We start from the raw sequence: 25,565 nt of genomic DNA on the forward strand, positions 1-25,565 counted from the left end.
TGTGGCCAGTGGTGAGCTTATAAGTATCTCTCTCCAGTCTCAGACTCCATGAAGAAGTATGTTTCACATTCCCAGTTTTCCAAATATGCTTTCTCTGCTATCCACATTACATGGGAATGAGTGGCTTTAAATGACATGTGATTCTTCCTCACAGGAGACCCGACACATCTGAGACAGAAGAGGCCACAACCCCGTGTCCATTCTGTAAATGTCTTCTCCCAGAATGTGAGCTCCTCTGTCCTGGATGTAAAAACAATATCCCATATTGCATTGCAACAGTAAGCTTTATCATAATCTCCCTTTCTTTGCATGTCTATCCATAACCCATTTAAATGTGTGATGTGTGTCACCATTTTTTTTTTTTTTTTTTACTTCTGAAATTTCAATCCCTCAAACTTCCCAAAACTTTTGCCCAGCCGGTGTGGCTCAGTGGATTGAGCAGTCCCATGGAATGAGAGGTCCTGGTTTGATTCCAAGTCAGGGCACATGCCCGGGTTGTGGGCTTGATCCCCAGTAGGGGGCGTGCAGGAGAGAGCTGATCGATGTTTCTCAGTCTCCCTCCCTCTCTCTCTCTCTAAAAAGTCAATAAAAACATATTTAAGAAAAAAAAAAACTTCCTGCAACTTTTAGCCTACAATTTTATGGTCAACAAAGTTGAAAATTATATTCAAAGCATATGATAGTTTGAGTATCTAGAAGGCACCGTGTGGCAGTATAGCACACCCTAGGGGACCACATGGTCCTGAGCTTAAATCCTTTTTTGGTACTTACTGGCTATGTAACCTACTGCAATTCACTTCACCTTGCAATTTAGATGATGATTACTCAAAAGTGAAGACTATTCTTTTGTTTTTTAAATCCTCACCCTAGGATATTTTTTCCATTGATTTTTAGAGAGTGGAAGGGAGGGAAGGAGAGAGAGAAACATCGATGTGAGAGACATGGATTCGTTGCCTCCCACAGTCCCCGATCAGGGTCAGGGATCACATCGGCATCCCAGGTACATGCTCTTTACCGGGAATCAAACCCAAGACCCTCACCACTGAGCCACACCAGCCAGGGCAACACTATTCTTTTCTACATGAAGCTGACAAATAAATCCTGGCTTTAATCTTTTGATGCCATCTCTTCCTAGTCAGTTACCACCTAGGTGAACTATCAATTTCATAATTTAGAGGGCTAGTTTTAACTGCAATCCAGTTATTATCCTTGAATAATGGGAGTTTTAAAACCAAAGATGAATTTGACTCTTAAATGTACTGTTTCTAGGGTCGACATATGTTGAAGGATGACTGGACAGTGTGTCCACACTGCGATTTCCCTGCTCTATACTCAGAATTTAAGATGTAAGTGTGCATTGTTTCACCAGGCCTTTCAAACTGATCCAGAAATAGGCCTTTCAATCAACCACCCTTGACCTGAAATCTCCATGTTTGGTTATGTTCCTGAAGAGCTCTAAAGATTCAAATTGTCTTCTTAGAAGAACCTTCTCTAACATCCTTAAAGGGGAACTTGTATGAGACTGAATATTCCTAATTTTTAAATTGCATGATAAACATGTAGTAAGAGATGTGGACAGGAACAGTTGTTGTTTCACATTAGAATAACCCAAAGGAAATGAAATATATTTAATCAATTCTGCCTTTCTGTTCCCAAATAGCATGTTAAGCACCGAAAGCACGTGTCCTATGTGTTCCGAAAGATTAAACTTGGCTCAACTGAAAAAAATCTCAGACTGCACCCAGTACCTGCGAACAGAGGTGGAACAGTGAGCGTGGTCGGTAAGTCCAGGCGTCCACACGCCTTCCCAGGGCTTGCGAGTCACAGTACACACGACTTCACAGCTTTTCACACTGGCTCCTTTTTGTGAATCACATCATTGGTCAGATTTGAACAATAAAACCTTTGGTTTTCTTAATGCTAAAATGTAGGTTTCATAGTCTCCATAATAACAAAGATTGTTTGGCCAAGCAGCATCATGGAGTCCAACTAGACCATATTATATCACTAAACGTTTGGTAGAATTCACCAGTGAAGCCTTCTGGTCCTGGACTTTGTCAGGAGTTCTTTTATTACTAATTCAATCTCTTTACTAGTAATTAGTCTACTCAGATTTTCTATTTCCTATGATACATTGCATGTTTTTAGGAATTAATTTCTTGCAAGTTGCTCAATTTGTTGGCATACAATTGTTCATAGTCTCTCAGGATTTTCTTGCATTTCTGTGGTATCAGTTGTAATATCTCTTCTTTCACATCTGATTTTGAGTCCTCCCTCTTTTTCTTAGTGAGTCTGGCTAAAGGTTTGTCTATTTTGTTTTGGAAAAAAACAGCACTTGGTTTCCTTGATCTTTTTTAGTCTCTCTCATCTATTATTTCCTTCTGCTACCTTTGGACTTGGCTTTTTCTTCTTTTTACAGCTCCTTGAGATATAAAGTTGGGCTATTTGAGATCTTGTTTCTAAATGTAGACACTTTTCACTGATTTTCCCTTTAGAACTGCTTTTTGCTATGTACCATGTTTGGGTATGTTTCATTTTCATATGTCTCAAGTTATTTTTTATTTCTCTTTTGATCTCTTCTCTGACCCACTGGTTTGTTCAGTGGAATGCCACTAAGCCGTATTTGTGAATTTTCCAAATATCCATCCAGCCACTCTGTCTTTTGATCAGAGAATTTAGTTCATTTAAAGTAATTATTCACAGGTATAGAGTTACTGCTATTTTGCTAGTTGTTTTCTGGCTGTTTGTAATTCCTCTGTGCCTTTCTTCTCTTGCTCCCTCCCACTGAGCTCTGATTCTCTGCAGTGGTAGCCCTGGATTCCTTTATCTTCTGTGGTTTTTGCTTTGTGGATACCATGAGGCTTACGTGAAACACCATATAAGACTATTTTAAGTTCATAAGAACTTAAGTTCAAATGCATTCTAAAGATCTCTCCCCCACACACATTGTTTTTTTGGATATCACAATTGGCATCCTTTCTTTTTGCCATCACCATTTATACCCCCTATAACTTCTACTCATGATCCCTCCCCCTGCAGAACTCATGTTGTCCATGAGTTCTTTTACAATTTGCACCTTTTCATCTTGTATATTTTAATAAATTACTATAGTTATAGTTTTTACTACTTTTGTTTTTAACCTTCACAGATGTGATTGACCTACCACCATTACATTAAGTTATTCTGAATTTATGTATCTACCTTTACCACTGAGATGTACTCATTGTTGTACTGTTAACTCGTGCCCTTTTGTTTCAACTTACAATAAATGTCAAGAGGACTTAAAGCTAGTTTAGTGGTGGTAGACTCCTTTAGCTTTTCCAGGTATTTTTTGTTGGCAGTCTTTTTGTTTCAGAACTTTGAATATATCATGCCACTTTTAATCTTTTTTTCCTGCTCTAATTGGGTAAGTTCCACTGCCCAGCCTTCGAGTTTGCTGTCTTTCTTCTGCTGTTGTATTTTTCAGATCAGTTATTATACTTGCTAGTTCTGATTTGTTTGGTACTTTCTTACATTTTCTGTATCTCTGTTGAAGTTGAAATCCTCACTTCATGCATTGTTCTCCTGACCTTGGGGGAGCAGCTTTATGACCATTAATTACCAGGTAAATCACGTACCTCCATTTTGCTCAACTATTTTTCTGAGGTTTTTACATTGTTCTTTCATTTAACATGTTCCTATTTTTGTGGTGCGCCCCCCCCCCACCCCCATTTTCCTGGACTCTGTGCTGGTGTCTATGCATGAGAGAAAAAATCCACCTCTCCCTGTCATGGAGTGCTCTCGCGTAGGGACAGAACCTTCTTCAACCCTACCAGGTCTGGGTGGTCTCTCAAACCTTTGTGATTGAGTAGCCTTCTTTGTTCTTGTGGCTCCCAGTAGTTGAGAGTATGCCAAGATCTCAGTCAGCTCCTATACTCGGGCTGAGTGAAAATTGGGCCCTCAGGCCACCGCTATTAAGATAAGCAAAGAGGCCTCCTCCTGGAAAGATTAAGCATTTCTGTCTGCTGCCTGCTCAAGCCCTGGGGGGATGGTAGGTTAAAAACGCTCTATTTGTTACAGTCCAGGGGGACCTGGGAAAGTAAGCCTTGCAATTAAAGGGTGTCCCCTGGAAAGCAGCAACAAAAACCAGAGCACCAGCTTTGTATACAAGCTCTTTTATGGGGGATACCAGAGACCATGGTCAGGGCAGATGGAGAGGAGGAAGACTGCCAGCCTCCAGTTTCTGGGGAGTGTGGTAGTTGGCCCCTATGTGTATATTAAAGGCTGCAGAAAGACTGGATGCATTTCAGTCTGTTGCCTTTGTGCTGGCCCTGGGTTTTACATGGTGGGTTCATGCAATCCCATTTAGAACTGTTTCTTAGTTGTAGGTTTCATGGATGCAAGACCTGTTGGCCTTTCAGAGCTAGATGTTGGGGGGGGAGGGTGTCTCTAAGTGGAAGCCTTAAAACTCAGAGCACCGACCCAAACCCTTTGTTCCTCAGGAAGAAGCTGGGTATCATGGGACAATTTGTCAGGGGTACGATTTGTGTCAAGATTCCTACCCATTTCAATGTGGGGTTTTCTCACTCACCTGATGGGCAGATGTCACTTGGCTAGATCCTGGATTTATTTCATGTGTCACTGTAGATTTGCTGTGCCTGGGGGAGAAAGTAGTTTGGAAGCCTCCTACATTGCCATCTTGAACCACAATCTACCTTCACAATTTCTGTGGGTCTGGAGTGTAAAGATGGTTTAGCTGGGTCTTCTGTTCAGGGCCTCACAAGGCTGCAGGTGGTTGGAGCTGCAATCTCACCTGAGGCTCAGTCTTCACCCAACCTGTTTGTTGGTAGAATTCTATTCTTTATGGTCAGAGGACGTGAGGCCCTACGCTCCTAGAGGCAACCCTCCATTTCCAATACCTGGTGCTCCTTCAAGTCAAACACAAGTCTCTTCCAAGCCTGTGAAGTTCAAGAACTTGCATGAAGTTTATATGTGAATTTGGGAGCAGAGTGCTTTCCTGGATAGTCTCCTTCACACTTTAGTTCTGGCACCCAAACTGCTGACTCGAGCTAGTAAGACTAGGACTTCCCCGTGTAAGTGTAGCCAGGCCACGCCTCATGGACTTGCCCCAGGATGAAAAGCCATGTAAAGATCTTACTCAGTAGCGTTCTTTCAAGAGGACACCTCCCCAATTTCTACACACTTTTGGATGTTCCAGTTAGTTACAAAATGAGGTCAAAATATAATATTACCTGTGGGAGGATTAATTTTGCAATTCTGCCGCTTCTAAAAGCAGAACCTTGTTTGTGTTTTTAATAGTTCCATGTTGACCCTGGTATCCCAGCTGCTCACAGCTATGCCTCAGTGCTTGATTATGCACGACCTTTTGCAAAAGTCACTATAAATATCTTCTTATACAGCGAGTATTGGTTGAAGCTATTGTTCACTGACTCCTTAACAACCATATCATTTCAGGGAAGTTTTTTCTCTACAGATTGCTGGGCACTTACCTTGCATTTTCTCATTCTCCCCAGTAAGATGGCTATTATGATCCTCATTTCATAATAGAGGTCCACACGGTTTCAGTCAGTTGCAAGACTGAAATGCAGTGCCCTGCTCCACATTCCATAAACGAGCAAACAAATGTCTACTACTAAATGCCAGCTGTTACCCTTCTAAAGGCACGTGGAACGGGTTGTTTTGTTTTTTTGTGCTTTCTAGGTATGTTCCTGAGAAGACAGCATTTTTCCATAGGAGGCTGTGTTTGTACCTTTGGTGGATTTAGAGATGATCGTTCCTGGACACAGAAGAAAATCAAAGGTGACCTTTCCAGATCACCCTTTCAACTTCTATTGAGTGACAAGACGGTAACATGACATTGCTGTTCATTACATGCTATATATTTCCTCTTCAGTGTCTTACATATATGCCCTGTACTGTTAATAGTAATCTGATATAATTGTAAATATTCAGCTTTTTGATAACTTTTGTATTTTGAAGTATGTCCTGTACAATAAAGTTGTTAACTAGATATTTGTAATGTTCTCTGGCTTTGGAGACAGAAAGGAAGGAGCTTTCTTTGAAGCAGTTTGGGCAGCATATTTTAACAGTTAAAAGCTTGACATAAGTAGTTTACACAAATCAAGGCTATTCAGCAAAATCAGTCCTTAAATATTTGATTTTAGTGATTTCTGGTGTTTCTGTTTAAGAGAATGAAACTATAAGCTTATAGCCCTTTTAGAGTCCTGAGTCATTACACTGCATACTATGGAATTCTTGTCACAAAATTAAATAAATCATTTGATTTCCCCTGAAGACATACATTATCCAGAATCCTCCCCAAGGTGCTGGTGCTCACAGCATTCCTTCCCCATATCACACACCACATTCATCTCAGACACAAGACACTTTTCCTACATGCTTCCTTGCCACCCAAGGCCAGTGTGGCCTGACCTTGAATGTACCAGATGACATGACATTACAGCACGGCTACCAACATCCTGAGCACTAGAGGTACCTGCAAACCCAGGGGACAGTCCAAGTATCCGCATGCACCGTGCTTCCAGCGTTCGATCTCTTCCCCTCCAGAGGCCTTCCGAGGAGGTGCAACACGAGTCCTTACCTACGACTCACCCCTGGGGATGTTATGAGGACCTGGGATCTGTGAGGGTAAATACACTATAGTGCAGGCCTCAGACATTCATTCATGTGCATAATTGTACCAGAACTTATTTAGGAAGATACTCCTCCTGGTACCTTCAACAAAGCACTCCTTATTCATGAACTGCCAAATTTTAACAAGATGGAGGACATAGTTTGTTACAGATTACAAAATGGCCAACATGCAATGCATCTCCCAAAAAAGCAAGTAAGCAGTTTATGCTGCGAAGATGGTGTGTGGCTCCAGTAAGGATACGACCCCAACGCAGTCCCCTAGATTCACACCCAGACTGCTAAGGATCCACCGGCTCCTACCTACCACGGAATCAGACCCAGCTTGTCATCCTTATATTTTAAAGAGCACATTTACAATCTCTAATTCTAAAAGAAAAGGCATTTATAATTAAAATCATAAAGGACACTATTCATTGTTCTAGTCCCTTTGCTGGGGAGTACAGAGCAAGTAGGCAGACATAACTTGCATATCCAAAAGCAGCAGAAATAGAAGAAAATGCGTAAGAAACTCATGCTCACTCCCACTGGCTGGGTGAGGCAGTGAAATCTGCACCGAGCGGAAGTCCCCAGCCAGGCTCTGACAAAGAGAAGGGCAGGCTCAAGAGCCCAAGGCCATGTTTTGTTCCCACAATGAACTTAATCTACATGAAAGTACATTTTTCACACAGTAAACAAACTAAATGTAGTCTCACCTTCCAAACAAGACTCGGTTCCTTGGAGGCAGGAATCAGTATCCTGATTTTACCTTCCTTTTAGCACAGACCTCTTAGCATCGACTAACAAGATTAAATTCAGGCCAGTTCCACAGCCTCAGGGCCACTCAACAACCATAGTTACAATCAGAAGTTCCAGTAGGGTTGTGGAACCCGTCACAGGTCTGACCCATCTCCCAGGGACAAATTAAACAAAAGCTAGTGTTCACATCATCCCAGGCCCGAGTGAGGCCAAGTCTAACCCTGCCCAGGCCACACTGGTTTGAAGCGGGGTTGAGACAGCAGGGACAAGCAGTCCTGCAGCCGGCCAGGCCCTCCAGCAACAGCAGGGGTGTGCTCAGCGCTCAGCCTCAGTGCAGTGAAGTCAGAGTTCTGACTCTTCGACTGCCTGTTATGTTTCACACAACCGGTTAGTAGTAAAATTAACTTTTTTTACCCAATCATTTGCAAATTAATAAGGAAAGTCATATAACAACATAATATTTTACTGTACAAGATGGCAATCTTAAGAATTTGTACATGTATCATATGGAACATTTTTATTCCTAATTTATATATTGCAAGATATTTGACAATGTACAAATGATACCCAGTTCTAGGTGGTGATGGTTTTGTATTGATTTATTTACAAAATTTCACCACATAATAGTAACTATCTTTTAAAAAAGTCAGCATTGGTCCTATAAAGGCCATTAGGATAAACTGTTAAGCTTACAAAAGTTGCCTTAGTACCACTCTCAGGCATATTATTGTTAAATAAAATCTAATTCCAAAGCCCACATGTAGTTTCTAATTCTGATTATACACAGTCATTTTGAAGCACAATCAAATTAGACTGACAGGGACAATGGAGGACCCAAGCAGTACTATCAACCTCTATAAGAGGTGTACATTAGCCTACCGGTTACATCCTTCTAGCTGTACCACCTTTTATTTATAATGGGACCACTCCGTCGCCCTATTACAGTTCCTTTGGGAAAAACAAGGCATCCTCTAGACCAGCTAGACTGGCCAGCAGGGTGAGTAAAAGGGACTGTCAGTAGTAAAAACAGTTTCATTTCTTGCAACTTTTTCCTTTTCCTTTTCTGGACTCCTTATCTTTTTCTGATTTTGAAGGCTTTGAAGATTTTGTCTTTTTCTGTTGGAAGGGAAAGATGCACAAAATAGTTAATAGCTGTGTTTATAAATAAATGAAGTTCACCTCTACAATAAATCTTTACCTGCAACTTACTTAATAAAGGTTGCGCATATCTCTATCTTTACTGCTTCCCCTGATGAGCTTACTTTCGAGAAACAATTGGGCTAGTAGTAGCCTTTAAAAGATAGCAGTAAAAACTAAAAAGCTATTTAGAATCTAGAACTAACATATGTTCCCTATGTATGCAGTTTCTTGGATTTAAAACATAGGTATATTTAGGAAAGACATAGTTTACAAACAGGGAAAGACTTTCAGTTTCAGATTTGAGAGTCTAAACACATTCAGTTTGAGGAGACGGGGAGACAACCTTTTTGACTAGAGAGGGAGACCTACACTGGTGAAGGCTGCTATCCCTACCCCTGCACATACAAGAGTGAGGGCAAGAATCATATGCTCAGGATAGAGGACAATACAGGCTACATTCCTTTGCCTCAGCCAATGGCAAACAGTGGGCTGATACCACAAATGAGTTTAATCTGTTCTAGCAAAAGAGACAGATGTTTTGCTCTGAAAAACTACAGGCAGTTCAATGGCTATAGCAAAACACAAATAACAGAAGGGAGAAACGGTTTCACTGAAAATGCATCTCTTGGTTGTACCATGAAAATGTGTGTCTGCAGGTAGAGCACAAACCAATAATCAAATAAATAAAAATCGTACTTTTTCTAACAACATATGCCCATTAATATGACAACCTATTTTCTTGCTATTTGGCTCTTCCACTATTGTAAGACGCTGTTTATAAAAATGAAATATAGCCCCGGGTGGATGGCTCAGATGGTTGAAGTGTCATCCCATACACCAAAAAGGTTTCGGGTTCAATTCCTGGGCAGGATGTGTACGGGAAGTAACTGATGTTTCTCTCACATCAATGCTTCTCTCTCTCACTCGCTCCCTTCCTCACAAAAAACAGCAATAAAAATATCTTCGGGTGAGGACTGATCTATACCTTCTCCTCTATAAAAACTGTGATGAACAAAAAAACTTAAAAGTATTTTCACAGCTTAGTCTGCTACTTGCTAAACAGGCCATGAATAATTTCTGAAAGAAGTTATACATAAGAAAAGATAAACTATTCTGAGAGTATCATAGCTTCTCCTCTCTGCGGCTTAAACACTACCTTGATCATAGCATCAGTTTCCACAGAGTCTGGCTCTTTCTCATCAGACTGGGAGTCATCTTCATGGAACTCTTCACTGTGCTCAGAGTCCAGCGCTGGGCCTGTGCTGTGTCTGGGAGTCTTCACGGCCTGAAGTGAGTATGGAGTGAGGTGGACTTCCTTATTGTAAGCCCTGGTAAAGGCTGCTTTCACCTAAAGAAAAGAAATGGAAGGAGTTTTTTAAAAATCTAAGTGCCAAATAATCCTTTTGAACTCTGTAGGCCTAAAGGCTTTGAAAGACCCTGGAAGCCCCTTGAAACTATTTGTAAAATACTTATGCATATATATATATGAAAGTGTGTATATGTGTGTGTACATATATATATGTATTTATGGAGAAATTCCATATTTTTCATGATATTCTCAAGAGTTCATGACTCAAAAAGATAAGAATCAGTATTTGGAAACTTTAAGGTAGACAAAAAAAAAGTCACTTTAAGTCATCATTTTTACCTATTCAGTGCTCTCTGCAGTTCTACAAGTAATAAGCAAGTTAGTCAGTAACCAATATATCAAAAAAGGCTCACAATAAGGTACAAATTCAAGTTGGCCTTTAATTACCACAAAATACATTTACTAATAGTGATCAGTTCAACATACTAAGTAACAAAAAGCCTTAATATCGAGCTTCTAATAATTTCAGAATTAGTCTATGAATTCTACCTGCAGATGTCTCCTGTGAAAAATTACCCATAACCATTGGGTTAGGTCAAAAGTCTAGAGAAGGTAGGCCTCAGAAAATATGTCTTCTAGAACAGCACCAAATAGGCACAAGAGTGAGGTATTAGATGTTGCATATTCATGTCATGTCACTAGTTTTTTCATGCTCATTATAGAAAGTAGGGGATACATTATTACATAACATTGTCCAGCTGGAATACCGAATTCACAGAATAAGCAGACCAAGTGCAAAACTCCTCAGCCAGTAAACACTTCTTTCTTTTCCTAATGGGTACCACCACCTCACATTACTTCACCTGGCTCATCGCCCACCCTTACTGATAAGGAACACATGTATATTTGTTCCTCAGCTTTCACATCTTGCTTTTCCATTCAGCATAAAGCAAAGATAAACATACAAATTGTAAAGTCAAATCCAGAAGTGTTTTCTCAATATTGTACTCAAATAGCATACTTGGAAAGCATGGGTCATAAGAAGCAAAAACCACTGAAAAAAACTAAACCTTTTTAAAGCATGTAAAACACCCCTGCAGTACTCCCAGTACAAACCTAGTAATTACAAAGTCATGGAGAACCAGTGGGTTACACAATTTACCTTGGGATCCAGCTTGGAGAAGGGACTAGGCTTGCCTCCCCAGCTGCTCATTTCCATGATATTCTCAAAGTCTTCTTTCATCAAATAATAAGCATCCATAAGGGCAACAACATCCTGTACTCCTTCTACCCCTTGTGAGAGCAAGGGCTGTACAAGTGCATCCCTTATATGTGACAGATAATCCATGTTTATAGTCCTTTTGCTGGAGTAAGTTCTTAAACCAAAACAAAACAGACACACCTGTAGTCAACAGCAAACTACCACCAATTCAAGTCAGTGTGCATATCAACAATTAATCAGATAGAGTTAAATCCACTTTTAATAATGCACAATGGAATACCTACTATTTACAGCTGGTGTACGGAAAGCCTAGTGCTACCCCACCAAGGTCATGTACAGACACCAATGTGCAAAGAGAATTTTTTACTTACCTGGATCAGAGAATGCAAAACAAATGGTTCTGCTCTCATCCAACTCCTAAGGCCCAGGCAACAACAGTGTTTCTATGTGCTCATACTTCTTATAGCCAAAGATTACTCACTCCCAGTTCCAAATATTAAAAACATCAGTAAAAGGCTGTGAGATTTCCTACCCAAAGTGCCCCTGCCACTTCCTAATGAGGGTCTGAAACACCTTTTGGTCTCTGGATTATAACATATAAGATTATATGTGAATGCTTCCCTCACATTTCTAAATGCTGTTACTCCCAAATTTTTAGTTTCAGAGCAGGGTTTTCCCCAAACCTAAAAAAACTACCAAGAATTCCTGCAGTCACAGGGTGGTCCACACTGGCCAGGAAAAGACTTAAGGGCAGTCTCTAATCAGCTAAGAACTAGAATGTTCCCATGAAATTAATGTTTTTCCTTTCTCCTTAAATGCTGTGGCTTAAAGAACAGAAATCAGCTGACCAAAACAATAACTGCGATGCCGCGGTGCAAAATCTTTCCACCCCAGCTGCCTCCAACTTCAAGCCAGGCAATTTTATCTACATGTGCTTCAACAGGAGACCTCAAAAGCTGTTTCAGAACCCACATTAAAATCAAAAAGGAAATGAAAAGTCCTTTCAAAAATTACCTATGGGTCCTGTTCCTGCCTTCAGGTAACTGAATGTCTAAATTACAAGAACCCACAGAGTTCTCCTATCAGAAATCTAGAACCTTGCCCCACAACTGTTTTATTAACTAAGCAGAGAGTTCCAACAGCACTCCTATTTTAAATTCACCCATTTCCTCTAGTCTGTCTCCTATAATCAAGCATATTAGTACCTGAAGACAAGTATGAGCCCGTAAGCCTCAGTGCCCAAGACAAGTATGAAACCTTTCCCCAAATTATTCTAATTTACAACATCATTGTTACCTTCTAGTAAAATCACATAACATTAAATCTAGAAAAGTCTAAAGGTATCATCTAAATCAAGGTTCTTATCCTCAAAAATCTAACACTGCCCCTGGAATTATATTTGTACATTAGTGCATTTGGAGGGAAATAAAGAATAAAACTTTCAGATTGTCAAAGGCATCTATGACCCAAAAACAATTAAGAATAATAAAATTACACTTTTCCATTTTTAAAGATAAAGAGAAACCTGGCCTATAAAAGTTCAGTGACTTAAGGTTTAAAAGTTAAGTAGGAACATTTTAATTTACTTTAAAAATTGAGAAGCTCACTATAGATGCGCTTGACGATGCTAGTGTCCTGTATATGATTCCTTAAAAACGTCTGTTCAGCAATTCTATGTGGTGAGTGGGCCTCAGTTCCTACCACCACAAGTGTTCACTGGAATGGGAGAAGGGAACAGACATCCGAAAGGACAGCCATGAACCACCACGAGGTCCAGTGCTCACAATCCACTGCAGCACAGTAAGAGTAAGGGCAGAGTGGTGCACGATATTACAAGCAGTGGGCAGGGAGCAGGAAGAAGGCTGAGAGGCCGGCAACGGGACAGTGAGGACAGCAGGGAAAAGCAGCCTTTTCCAGCTTCCCAGGTGCCTCCATCCCTTGGCTCATGGTCCCTTTTCCCATCTTCAAAGTGGCAGTGCAGCCCTGGCCGGTTTGGCTCAGCGGTTGGAGTGTCGGCCTGCGGTACAGAGAGACCTGGGTTCGGTTCCCGCTAAGGGCACGTACCTCGGTTGCAGTTTGTCCCCGGCCCTGGTTGGTTGTGCGGGAGGCAGCCCCTCGATGTGTCCCTTCACATCGATGTTTCTCTCTCTCTCTCTCTCTTCCTCTCTCTCCCTCCCACTCTATCTGAACAAAAAATGGAAAAATGTCCTCGGGTGAGGATTAAAAAAAAACAAAAAACAAAGTGGCAGTGCAGCATCTTCAAATCTCTCTCTGACACTGCTGCCTCCCTTATTAAAAAAGAGAGAGACCCTTGTAATTACACTGGGTCCACCCAGATAATCCAGGATAATCTTCCCATCTCAAGATGGGGATAAATTTGTGTTTTAAAGCCATGAAAAATTTTGGTCATATGTTATAGTGGCAACAGAAAACTAACTCAAGGATGGCAGTAAAAGCCTCATGCCACAAGCTAGGAAAAGGGAATGAAGCAGGAAGTAGAATTTCATGAGAACAAAAGAAACTCAGTTCAGCTTTAACCAGAAGTGAAGGATGAACCAAATATTAATATTCCCTCCACAGACCAGAAAGAGAAATGAGACTGCTCAAGTAGTCATGACTAAAAATAAATCCCTAAAGTTCACTTAATATTTGTATACATGCGCATTTTCTAAGTTTCTAAACTTTAACAAAATTGTATTAAATAATAATTCTGAGCATCCTTAAACTTCTTCAAGTACAATGGTTTTCAATCATCTGAGTATCCACTTCCCTAGCCCAAACAACTAGGTCTGTTTACTACTAGAGTAGGTAAAAACTAGTTCTTTTTTTAAAAACTTCCTTTTCCAATTACATTATTCTGAAGCGGAGATATTTTATATGCCTACTAGTAATGGACATGGTCACAATTACAATAATAGCACTACTTCAGAGTTACATAGTTTTAAAATTTATCTTAAAGTTATGACACATCTACCACCTGGCTTTATTCTTCCAAAGTATCCTATTAAGTGATAAGTGTTATAATGACTATGGATAATAAAACTCAGGCTCACACACAAACAAAAAATTATTCAGGATCATTATCTAGTTAGCAATAAAATCAAAATCAAAATATAAATCTTCTGACTAATGCTATCCTTATTGGATAAAGGTTAAATACATTACGCTGATAAAATAACACAAAGAGCCCTGGCCAGTTTGACTCAGTGGTTACAGCATCGGCCCACAGACTGAAAAGCCCTGGTCAAGGGCACATTCCTCAGGTGCAGGTTCAGTCCATGGCCCTGGTCGGGGTTGTGTGGAAGGCAACCAATAGATGTGTCTCTCTTACATCAGTGTTTCTCTTTTTCTCTTTTTCTCCCCCCTCCCTCTCTACCACTCTATCTAAAAATCAATGGAAAAATATTCTCAGGTGAGGATTAAAATTAAATTAAAAAATAAAGTAAAATACCAGAAATGGAGTAATACCACTTACCTGAGACTCATATGCAATGCTAGGTCCTGAACAAGACGATCGTGTTTGCCCGTGGACGAGTGCTTACCCAACCAGCTTGGGAAGGTGGGAAACTGGGTCATGAATCCTCTCATTAACTCTCCAGGAAGAACACTGGCATAAATTGCCTGAAAAATAATAAACTGCAGTTCACAATTTAAATTCAGTACAGCCCTGACCAGTTTTGCTAAGTGGTTAGAGCATCAGCCCACGGACCAAAGGGTCACTGGTTCGAGTCCCAAGCAAGGGCACATAACTGGTTTGCAGGTTCAATCCCCAGACCTGGTTGGGGTCATGAGAGAGATAACCAATCGATGTGTGTCTCTCTCACATCAATGTTTCTCTCTTTCCCTCCCTTCCTCCCTTCCACTCTATCTGAAAATCAATGGAACAATATCCTCGGGTGAGGATTAACAAAAAAATTTAAAATAAAAATAAGTAAATAAATTCAGTACAAAGTTGCTTTCTTAGCAGCTGTTGGCTTCCAACAATCTCTGGAAAATGGAGTGACAATGTCCCACATACCTAATTCCAGAGCAGGCAGGCCCTTTCCCTGTCTCTGATCTGTGCGTATAGGAAACCTGTCCCAGAGAAAGCAACTCATTACAGTAAATGCCTTGGTCCAAAAAACATATGGTCCTGAAAGAGATCATCTTGCCAACTCAGCCTCCCCAATCAAGTGATCTCAACACACCAGTTACCTTGGATGCCTGTGTCACAGAGAAGACTTTGTTTAAGAGAAATATGATTATCTTTAATATAAGATACTGATAGCACAGATGGATCAAAGCATGGAAAGTTTAACAATTAGGGAATCAAGCAAACGGACACTTGAGAAAAACAGGTGTCCTTGGATATCTTCTATATCCAGGGTTTCACCTGTTTAAAGGCTGTAATTATACATAAATTTTGTATCCTGCTTTATTCTAATTAACTAATTTCTTTTTTTTTTATCCTCACCCGAGGACATTTTTTTGTCATTTTGTGTTCAGATAGAGTGGGAGGTAGAGAGAGGGGGAGAGAGAGAGAGAGAGAGAAATATCGATGTGAAAGGGACACATCGAGTAACTGCCACCCAGGGCCAGGGACAAACTGCAACCGAGGTACGTGCCCTTAGCAGGAACCAAACCTAGGTCTCTATGGACAGCAGGCCGACGCTCTAACCGCTGAGCCAAACCGGCCAGGGCTAATTTCTTTTCTTTTTTTTTTTTTTTAATCCTCACCCGAGGACATTCTTCCATTTTTTGTTCAGGTAGAGTGGGAGGGAGAGAGAGGAACAGAGAGAGAGAGAGAGAGAAACATCGATGTGAAAGGAACACATCGAGGGGCTGCCACCCGCACGACCGACCAGGGCCGGGGACAAACTGCAACCAAGGTACGCGCCCTTAGCGGGAACCGAACCCAGGTCTCTCGGGACCGCAGGCTGACGCTCTAACCGCTGAGCCAAACCGGCCAGGGCATAATTTCTTAATATTAACTAATCTTTACATATAATTTTATTTTTTTAAATAATGCTTTATTGCCCTGGCCGGTTTGGCTGAGTGCGAGAGCATCAGCCCATGGACCAATGAGTTGCACTTTCAATTCTGGTCAAGGGCACATACCTTGGTTGCGGTTCATCCCCGGCCCTAGTCAGGGTCATGCAGGAGGCAATCAATCGATATGTTTCTTGCACATCATTGTTTCTCTCTCTCCCTTTCTCTCCCTCTCTCTCTCCCTTTCTCTCCCTCTCTCTCCCTCCCACTGTATCTAAAGATAAATAGAAAAATATCCTCAGGTGAGGATTTTTTTAAGTAAATATGCTTTATTAATTTTTTAGAGACAGAGGAAGTGAGAGATAGAAACATCAATGTGAGAGAGAAACATTGATCCGCCACCTCCTGCATGCACCCCACTGGGGACTGAGCCTGCAACCTGGGCATATGGCCTGACCGGGAATCGAGCCAGGACCTCTCAATCCATGGGACAACGCTCAATCCACTGAGCCACACAGGCTGGACTACGAATAATTTTAAAAGTGGCATAATGGCCCAGCCAATGTGGCTCAGTGGTTCAGCATCAATCCATGCACCAAGAGGTTGCCAGTTTGATTCCCAGTCAGGGCACATGCCCAGGTTGTGGGCCAAATCCCCAGTGAGGGGCATGCAAAAGGGAGGCCAATCAATGTTCTATCTCATAAATATTTCTATATCTCTCCCTCTCCCTTCCTCTCTCTAAAATCAATAAATAAAAAATGTATATTTCTTTTAAAAAGTGGCATGATGTTCTGGTCAAGAGAATTTGTCATAATCCATCATTCTTCTGTTGCTGGACATGGAGAGTCTGTCCTGCACTGGCAAAAATGCTTCAAGGGAATATTTTTGTATATTAAGCTTTTCTGTGTTTAAAATTATTTCTTTAAGATAAATTTTCAAAAGCACATTAGGTTATAAAATGAACACTTTAAAACATACAAAGAAATCTTTACATCCAGAATGAGTCTTTGTTGTTGTTTTTTTCAAACAAGGTGTGGGTAGGATTAAGAGAAGAGTAGACCATTAGAAATCCCTTTTTATTACTCAGGCCAATAATACTGTATAAATATGCAAAACTCAAACAAAAACAAATACTCTTAATTATGAAGGTTTATAAAACTCTATTTTTTAGTAAAAGATATCAACCTAAATAAAGTACCCAATACAAAGCTGCCTCTCTAGCAAGGAAGAAGAAAATCAGAATCCCTATTATCAGAAAGTGGCTGCTGACCTCCCTTGGCTGCACTTCTTCAAGGAGAAGCCATTTAGTAATCACCTGGGAGAGGCAAGAATGACAAAAAAAGAAATAGATTCTTAAGGTAAAACAGAAACTTTTGACTCACATCTTAGTTATGACCAAAATCTAATGTTCCTATTTCCACATGTCCATTTACATAAACATATTTTGAACCACTGAAAAATAAAGCCAGCTTAAGAAATAGACTGTAGTGAGACTTCCGGTCAAGATAGCAGCATCGGTAAATGCAGTCTTGCTCCCTCCCACAACTACATCAAAATTATAACTAAACTACAGAACAACCATCACTCAGAACCACCTGAAATCAAACTGAATGAAGTTCTACAAATACAAAATTAAAGAAGAAGCCACTTCGAGACTGCACCTGGCCTCAGTGAGCCCCATACCTCTAGCTAACTGGCCCCAGGCCTGGCACTAGAAGCAGCCAGACTTGGTTCACAGCTGGGCACCTACAAGACCAGCACAAGAAGCATCCATCTGTACACCACTCTGTAGCTTATGCCTGGTGATCCCAGGTAGAACACAGGCAGAAGCTGACCTTGCCCCAGAGCCAGCACACCCAGTGGACAGCTTCAGACCACATTGAAGCACCACCACCCAACCACCTCCACAAGTAACACACTCAAGGAGTGGACTCAGTGGGTACCAGAGCTCTGCTGAAGTAAGTCTTGCTCTATACGGTGGGCTTCTAAACAGCTGATCCTCCAAGGAAGTCAGAGGTCAGTGGTCAGTGGGCACAGCAAGTCCTTGCAGCTGATCAGCCTGAGTAAATCCCTCCCATTGACGTGCCAACAGCAATCAAGACTCAATTACAACAGAAGAGTGGACAGTCCACACGAAGGGTGTACCTCAAGGGCCCAGCTGGGGTGACCAGGGAGGCTGTGCCACTGGACCCTATAGGACACCTACTACAATAGGCCACCCTAGAAAACCTAGGTGACACAGCAACTCTACCTAATACATAGAAACAAACACAGGGAGGCAGCCAAAATGAGAAGACAAAGAAACATGCCCCAAATGAAAGAACAGAACAAAACTCGAGGAAAAGTACTAAACAAAACAGAGATAAGCAATCTAACAGATGCAAAGTTCAAAACACTGGTTATAAAGATGTTCAATGAAGTTAGTGAGAATTTCAAGAAACTTAGTGAGAATGTCAAGGAACTTAGTGAGAACCTCAAGAGCATAAATAAGGACCAGTCAGAAATGAAGGATGCACTAACTGAAATAAAGAATAATTTACAGGGATCAATAATAGAAAAGGTGGAGCTAAGAAGCAAACCATCAATTTGGAATATAAGGAAGCAAAAAACACCCAATCAGAACAAAGAATCCAAAAAAATGAGGATAGTATAAGGAGCCTCTGGGACAACTTCGAGTGTACCAACATTCACATCATGAGAGTGCCAGAAGGAAAAGACATAGAGCAAGAAATTGAAAGCCTATTTGAAAAAATAATGACAGAAATCTTTCCTAACTTGAAGGAAACAGACACACAAGTCCAGGAAACACACAAAGTCCCAAACAAGATGAACCTAAAGAGGTCCATACGAAGACACATCATCATCAAAATGCAAAAGGTTAAAGACAAAGGGAGAATCTTAAAAGAAGCAAGAGAAAAGCAGTTAGTTACCTTACAAGGGAGCTCCCATTAGACTGTCAGTTGATTTCTCAAAAGAAATTTTGCAGTCAAGAGAGGAGTGGCAAGATAAATTCAAAGTGATGAAAAGCAAAGACCTATAACCAAGATTATCCTGCAAAGCTATCATTTAGAATCGATGGACATATCAAGAGTTTCCTAGACAAGAAAAAGCTAAAGGAGTTCATCATTACTCAGCCATTACTATATAAAATGTTGACGGGTCTTCTTGAAGGAGAACACCAATAAAAATATGAAAAATAAAATGGCAATAAATACATATCAATCAACAAATGAATCTACAAACAAAATGAACAAGCAGAACAGAAACAGATTCATAGATACAGAGAACTTTTTGTTGCTCGCCAGATGGGAGGAGGCTGGGGTTAAGGGTGAAAAGGTACAAATTGCCCTGGCTGGTTTGGCTCAGCGGTTACAGTGTCAGCCTGCGGTCCAGAGAGACCCAGGTTCTGCAACATACCTTAGTTGCAGTTTGTCCCCTAGTTGGGTCATGTGGGTGGCAACCATTTGATGTGTCCCTTTCACGTCAATGTTTTTCTCTCTCTCTCTCCCTCCCACTTTATCTGAACAAAAAATGGGATAAAAATGTCCTCGGGTGAGGATAAAAAAAAAAAAAAGTACAAATTGGTTGTTAGACTGATGAACCTCAAAGGGAAGGGGGAGGGAGGGTGGGATGAGATAAACCAAAGAACTTCTATGCATATATGCATAACCGTGGACACAGACAATAGTATGGGGAAGGCAGAAGTGGGGTAGAAGCAGGGAGAAGGGGATAAATGGGGAGAAAACAGGGAGACATCTGTAATACCTTCAATAAAGATAAGTTTTAAAAGAAAAAAAGCTGAAGAAAGGATGGCGGCAGGCAGGACCAAAGCGAGGTTGTGTGTGAGAGTGTGAGCAAGAGTGTGAGCGAGTGAGAGAGAGAGAATGAGTGGATGTGAGTGTGGACGAGCAACCTCAAGCACGGCAGAAACGTAGGGCAAAGAGTTCCTGTGCTGTGCATGGGGAGCAGCCAGCTACCACAGTAAGCAGCTTGTCAGAGTGCTTCTCCCCACTTGACTGGAAGGCCCCACCATTTTGAAGGATCTGCTGGTCTTCTCCGGGAGGAGGCAGTGGGAAGTGGCTAGGGCCAAGGGACCTGAGTCTACCAGTGTGCTTTGCACCATCGGACCAGTGGACCTGGCTATGTCAATGTGGATCAGCACACAATAGCGGTGCTGTTACGTTGCCTGCTCTGGTAAGCAGCAACTGCCGCAGCCCAGCACCATCCCCCACAGCAGCAGCAGTAACATCAGCTTGGGAGCCTAGCCCATCCCCGAAAGCAGCAGCAGTACCGCCAGCTTGGGAACAGAGCAACACCCTCAACAGCAGCAGCCTGATCAGAGGTGAGCACCATCCCCAGCAGCAGTACCACCTGCTTGGGAGCCCAGCACCTTCCCCAACAGCAGCAGTGACTGGCTCAGGAATGGAGCTCCACCCCCGATAGCAGCTGAGGCTCCGAAGCCGAGACACTCCCCTTGTGGCAGAGGCTTAGGAGTAGACATCCATCCCCAGGAAGCAGCAGTGGAGATCGGCAGCTGAAACCCATCCCCAACAGCATCAGCAGAGGCTGATCAGGAGCAGTGCCCCAGCCCAAGCAGCAGCAAGGCTCCAGAAGCCAAGACCCGCCCCTGACAACTACAGCAATGGATTTGGAATGGAGTCCCTCCACCAGCAGCAGTAAAGTCCCGAGAACTAAGCATCATCAGCCCCAAACAGCAGCAGAGGATTGGTAGCTGAACGCAACAGCAGCAGAAGTAGCAGCAGTAGCAGTGCAAACCAGGAGCTGACACTTGCGTCAAGCAGCATCAGCAATAACTGATCAGGACCTAAACCCCACACGGCAGCAGTATACCCCAGGAGCATACCAGCTGGACCCACGCACCCCAGCAGTGCCTACCAAAACAGACCAATACCTGCAACCAGTTGTGAATACTTCAGGACCCACTGCAGGCAAGAGGCGCCACACACCAGAACAGTCTGGGAGTCATAGCAGTCTTATTGGATACACACCAACCTGCCTACACATCCCAACATCCCTCACAAAATCCTAGCAAATTGAATCCAGCAATATATTTTAAAAAATTATGCACAATGACCAAGTGGGATTTATCCCAGGGATGAAGGCTGGTACAATGTTCACAAATCAATAAATGTGATACACCACATAAATAAAATAAGATAAAAATCATATGATCATATCAACAGACACTGAAAAAGCATTCAGCAAAATCCAGCACCCATTTCTGATAAAAATGCTTAGCAATGTGGGAATAGAGAGATAATATTTCGACATAATAATGGCCATATATGAAAAATCCTCAAGCCAACATAATACTCAATGGGCAAAAACTAAAAGCATTTCCTTTAAGAACAGGCATAAGACAGGGATGCCTACTTTCGCCACTCTTATTTAACGTAGTACTGGAAGTCTTAGCCACAGCAATTAGACATGAGGAAAAAATAAAAGGAATCCAAATTGGAAAGGAAGAAGTGAAACTGTCATTATTTGCAGATGTCATGATATTGTACATAGAAAACCCTGAAGAATCCATCAAAAATCTACTAGATTTAATAAACAAATTTGGCAAAGTGGCAGAATACAAAATTAACATCAAGAAATCGATGGCATTCTTATACACCACCAATGAACTCACGGAAAGAGAAACTAAAAAACCAATCCCATTCACCACTGCAACAAAAAAATTAAGATACCTAAGAATAAACGTAGCCAAAGAAGTGAAGGACCTATTTGCAGAAAACTACAGGACATTGACAACAGAAATAGAGGAAGATATAAAAAAGTGTAAGCATATACCTTGTTCATGGACTGGAAGAATTAACATCATTAAAATGTCCATATTACCCAAAGTAACCTATAGATTCAATGCAATCCCATTAAAAACCAACAACAGCCTTGGCCGGTTTGGCTCAGCAGTTAGAGCATCAGCCTGTGGTCCCGAGAGACCCAGGTTCGGTTCCTGCTAAGGGCACGTACTTCAGTTGCAGTTTGTCCCCTGCCCTGGTTGGTCATGCGAGTGGCAGCCACTCGATGTGTCCCTTTCACATCGATGTTTCTCTCTCTCTTCCTCTCTTTCCCTTCCACTCTATCTGAACAAAAAAATGGAAAAATGTCCTCGGGTGAGGATAAAAAAAAACAAAAAACATATTTCACAGAACTAGAATAAATACTTCAAAAGTTTGTATGAAGCCAAAAAAGACCCTAAATAGCTTACAGAAATCTTGAAAAGAAAAACAAAGTAGGGGGGATTCACAAAACCGAATATCAAGTTATACTACAAAGCCACTGTAATCAAAACAATGTGGTACTGGCACAAGAACAGACATATAGATCAATGGAATAGAACAAAGAATCCGGAAACTGACCCAAGACATTATGCTCAATAATATCTGACAAAGGTGGCAAGGGCATACAGTGGAGTAAAGACAGCCTCTTTAATAAATGGTGTTGGGAAAACTGGACAGCCACATGCAAAAAAATGAAACCAGACCACCAACTTACACCATACACAAGAATAAACTCAAAATGGATAAAAGACTTAAATGTGACTCATGAATCCATAAAAATCCTAGAAGAAAATTTAGGCAAGAAAATTTCAGACATCATATGAGGCATCATTTACTGATACATTGCCTAATAAGACAAGAGAAACGAAGAAAAAAAATTAATACATGGGACTACATCAAACTAAAAAGCTTCTGTACAGCAAAAGAAACAACCATCAAAATAGAAAAGAAACCCACCCTATGGGAGAGCATAACTGCCAATGATAAATCAGATAAGGGGTTAATTTCCAAAATATACAGAGTGCTCATACAACTCAACAAAAGGAAGACAAAGAACCCAATTAGAAAGTGGGCAGAGCAGTTATGGTTTGTCCCCAGCTCCAGTTGGGGTGGTGTGGGTGGCGACTGGTCGAGGTGTCTCTCTCGCATCAATGTTTCTCTCTCTCTTTTTCTCCCTCTCTCCCTCCTGTACTATCTCTGAAGATAGGTGCAAAAATGTCCTCAGGTGAGGATAAAAAAAAAATGGGCAGAGGACCTAAATAGACAGCTCTCCAAAAAGGACATACAAATGGCCAAGAGACATATGAAATAATGCTCAATGCCACTAATCATCAGAGAGATGCAAATTAAAACAACTATGAGGTATCAGCTTACACCTACCAGAATAGCTGCCATCAACAAATAATCAAGCGAGGGTGTGGAGAAAAGGGGACTCTAGTACACTGCTGGTAGGAATGCAGACTGGTGCAGCCACTATGGAAAACAATACAGTGTTTCCTCAAAAAATTTAAAATTGAACTGCCATTTGACCCAGTGATCCCACTTCTAGGAATATATCCTAAGAAGCCTGAAACACCAATCAAAAAGAATTTATGCACCCCTATGTTCATAGCAGCACTATTTACAATTGCTAAGATATGGAAACAGCCAAAGTGTCCATCAGTAGATGAGTGGATTAAAAAGCTATGGTACATATACACAGTGGAATACTATGCAGCTATAAGAAAGAAAGATCTCTTATCCTTTGAGACAACATGGAGGGACTTGGAGAGTATTTTGCTAGGTTAAATAAGCCAGTCAGAGAAAGACAAGTATCACGTGGTCTCACTTATTTGTGGAATATAATGAACAAAATAAGCAGATGAACAAAATAGACCCAGAGAAGTAGGGAACAGACTGACAAACTTTGGTGGGGGGGCGGAGGGAAGAGATAAACCAAAAAACTTATATGCATATAAGCATAACCAATGAACATAGACAACAATGCTGTGTGTGTGTGTTGGGGGAAGGGGAGCGGGATCAGGAGGGGGTGTCAATGGGGGGAGAAGGAGAAACATCTGTCACAAAAATAAATTAAATAAAAATAAAATGTGACAGAAATGATGATGAAAGAAAAACAAATAGACAGTAGTGACCACACAGTGTTTTAATCTATACCAGATGTTATTTTTGCATAAGAGCCATAATGTTTATCTGGTATTTCAAATAATTACAAGAGCTAAAAGCTGTTACTGTTCTAACGAAAGCAGAGCCTGCACTTTGAGGAGAGCACTGTGCTTACCTGTATGGGCAGAAGCCCCCAGTTCTGCTTACTCCGGATCTGCCGGTCCACTAGGTCACCATCACAGATGCTGTCTGCTGCTCTGCTTAAAAGCATCAAGTGTTTTTTTATGTCACCCCTGCAAGACAGAAAACAGTCTGGATTATACCACTGTCCACACTCCACATGCCCCTCTCAGTTATTTGGCCTCCACAGTGTTGGGGAGGGTACCAATTCTAACCTCACTAACAGTGAACACTCACCCTGCAGCTGCAGGCTTCACGTGTATGTAGTTCTCCTGGACAAAGAGGGGTGCTATTGAATAATCATAAAAAAAAAGATCTGATTTGTCCACAAGCGACATATGAGCAGTTTCCTCTCCAGCTGCAAAAACCTTCCGGGCAACATCAAATGGACCCTAAAAAGAAAGAGGGACGCACCTAATAGAAGGGCCAATATTCAAATGCTGACAAAACAAAATGCTGGCAAACATGTGGAGCAGAAGGAACTTGCTTGCATTGCTTCACTTTGGAAGACAGTTTGGTGGTTTATTACAAAATTAAACATACTCTTAACCATACTATTTAAAAACTGTGCTACCTGGTATTTACCCAAATGAATTAAAAAGTCATATCACACAAAAACCTGCACATAGATGTTTATAGTCATTTTATTCATAATTGCCAAAACTTGGAAGGTGCTCTTCAGTAGGTGAATAAATAAACTGTGGTACATCAAAACAATGGAATATTATTTAGCACTAAAAAGAAATGAGCTATTACCCAGCCAGTATTGCTCAGTGGACTGAATGTTGTCCCACTGACTGAGAGGTCCAGGTTCAATTCCTGGTCAGGGCACATGCCCAGGTTGTGGGCTCAATCCCCAGTGGGGGGTGTGGAGGAGGCAGCCAATCAATGCATCTCTCTCACATCAATGTTTCTATCTATCTCCCTTCCTCTCTCTTAAAAATATAAAAAAATAAAAAAACAAGCTATTAAGCTATGCAAAGATATGGAAAAAACTTAAATGCATATTACTGAGTGAAAGAAGCCAATATAAAAAGGCTGATTCCAACTACATAACATTTCCACAAAGGTGAAACTATGGAGACAGTAAAAAGACTGGTAATTGCCAGAGGTAGGGGGAAGGAGGAGGGATGAATAGACAGAACACAGGATTTTTAGTATGCTACAATGGCAGATACATGTCATTGAGCATTTGTCAAAACCCATAAAATGTCCAACACCAAGAGTCAGCCCTCAGGTTAACTATAGACTTTGGGTGATGACAATGTGTCAGTGCAGATTCATCCACTGTAAGAAGTGTACTGCTCTGGTGAGGGATTTGATAACAGAAGAACCTATACACACGTGGAGCAGGACATACATGGGAAATCTCTGCACCTTCTTCTCAATTTTGCTGTGAAATTAAAATTGCTGTAAAAAAAATTTGGCCTGCAGACCAGAAAGTCAC

The 25,565-nt window shown here is 41.3% G+C and overlaps 2 protein-coding genes across 8 annotated transcripts in view; one reads left to right on the plus strand and one right to left on the minus strand.

The window, feature by feature from the left end:
* The window catches only part of WDR19 (WD repeat domain 19), a 91,377-nt gene extending 85,543 nt beyond the window's left edge, over window positions 1–5,834 (plus strand). The window contains exons 34-37 of the mRNA XM_036254422.1: window positions 155–278; window positions 1,270–1,346; window positions 1,661–1,781; window positions 5,701–5,834. Of these exons, the coding sequence (XP_036110315.1) occupies window positions 155–278; window positions 1,270–1,346; window positions 1,661–1,772 (313 nt within the window). The 3' untranslated portion in view covers window positions 1,773–1,781; window positions 5,701–5,834. The remainder of the gene's footprint in view (window positions 1–154; window positions 279–1,269; window positions 1,347–1,660; window positions 1,782–5,700) is intronic.
* Window positions 5,835–7,781: 1,947 nt separating this feature from the next.
* RFC1 (replication factor C subunit 1) overlaps window positions 7,782–25,565 on the minus strand; it is an 84,871-nt gene continuing 67,087 nt past the window's right edge. For 3 of the 7 annotated variants that reach the window (XM_036254487.1, XM_036254478.1, XM_036254468.1), the window contains 6 exons: window positions 24,356–24,510; window positions 24,114–24,231; window positions 14,536–14,681; window positions 11,001–11,214; window positions 9,686–9,877; window positions 7,924–8,505 (listed from right to left, as the gene is read on the minus strand). In XM_036254487.1, the coding sequence (XP_036110380.1) occupies window positions 8,422–8,505; window positions 9,686–9,877; window positions 11,001–11,214; window positions 14,536–14,681; window positions 24,114–24,231; window positions 24,356–24,510 (909 nt within the window). In that variant the 3' untranslated portion in view covers window positions 7,924–8,421. Of the gene's footprint in view, window positions 8,506–9,685; window positions 9,878–11,000; window positions 11,215–14,535; window positions 14,682–24,113; window positions 24,232–24,355; window positions 24,511–25,565 lie in introns of all 7 variants that reach the window. The other 4 variants (XM_036254440.1, XM_036254448.1, XM_036254431.1 and 1 more) reach the window with 2 other exon arrangements.

The sequence above is a fragment of the Molossus molossus genome, unplaced genomic scaffold (genome assembly GCF_014108415.1).
Source record: "Molossus molossus isolate mMolMol1 unplaced genomic scaffold, mMolMol1.p scaffold_m16_p_1, whole genome shotgun sequence".
NCBI lineage: Eukaryota > Metazoa > Chordata > Mammalia > Chiroptera > Molossidae > Molossus > Molossus molossus.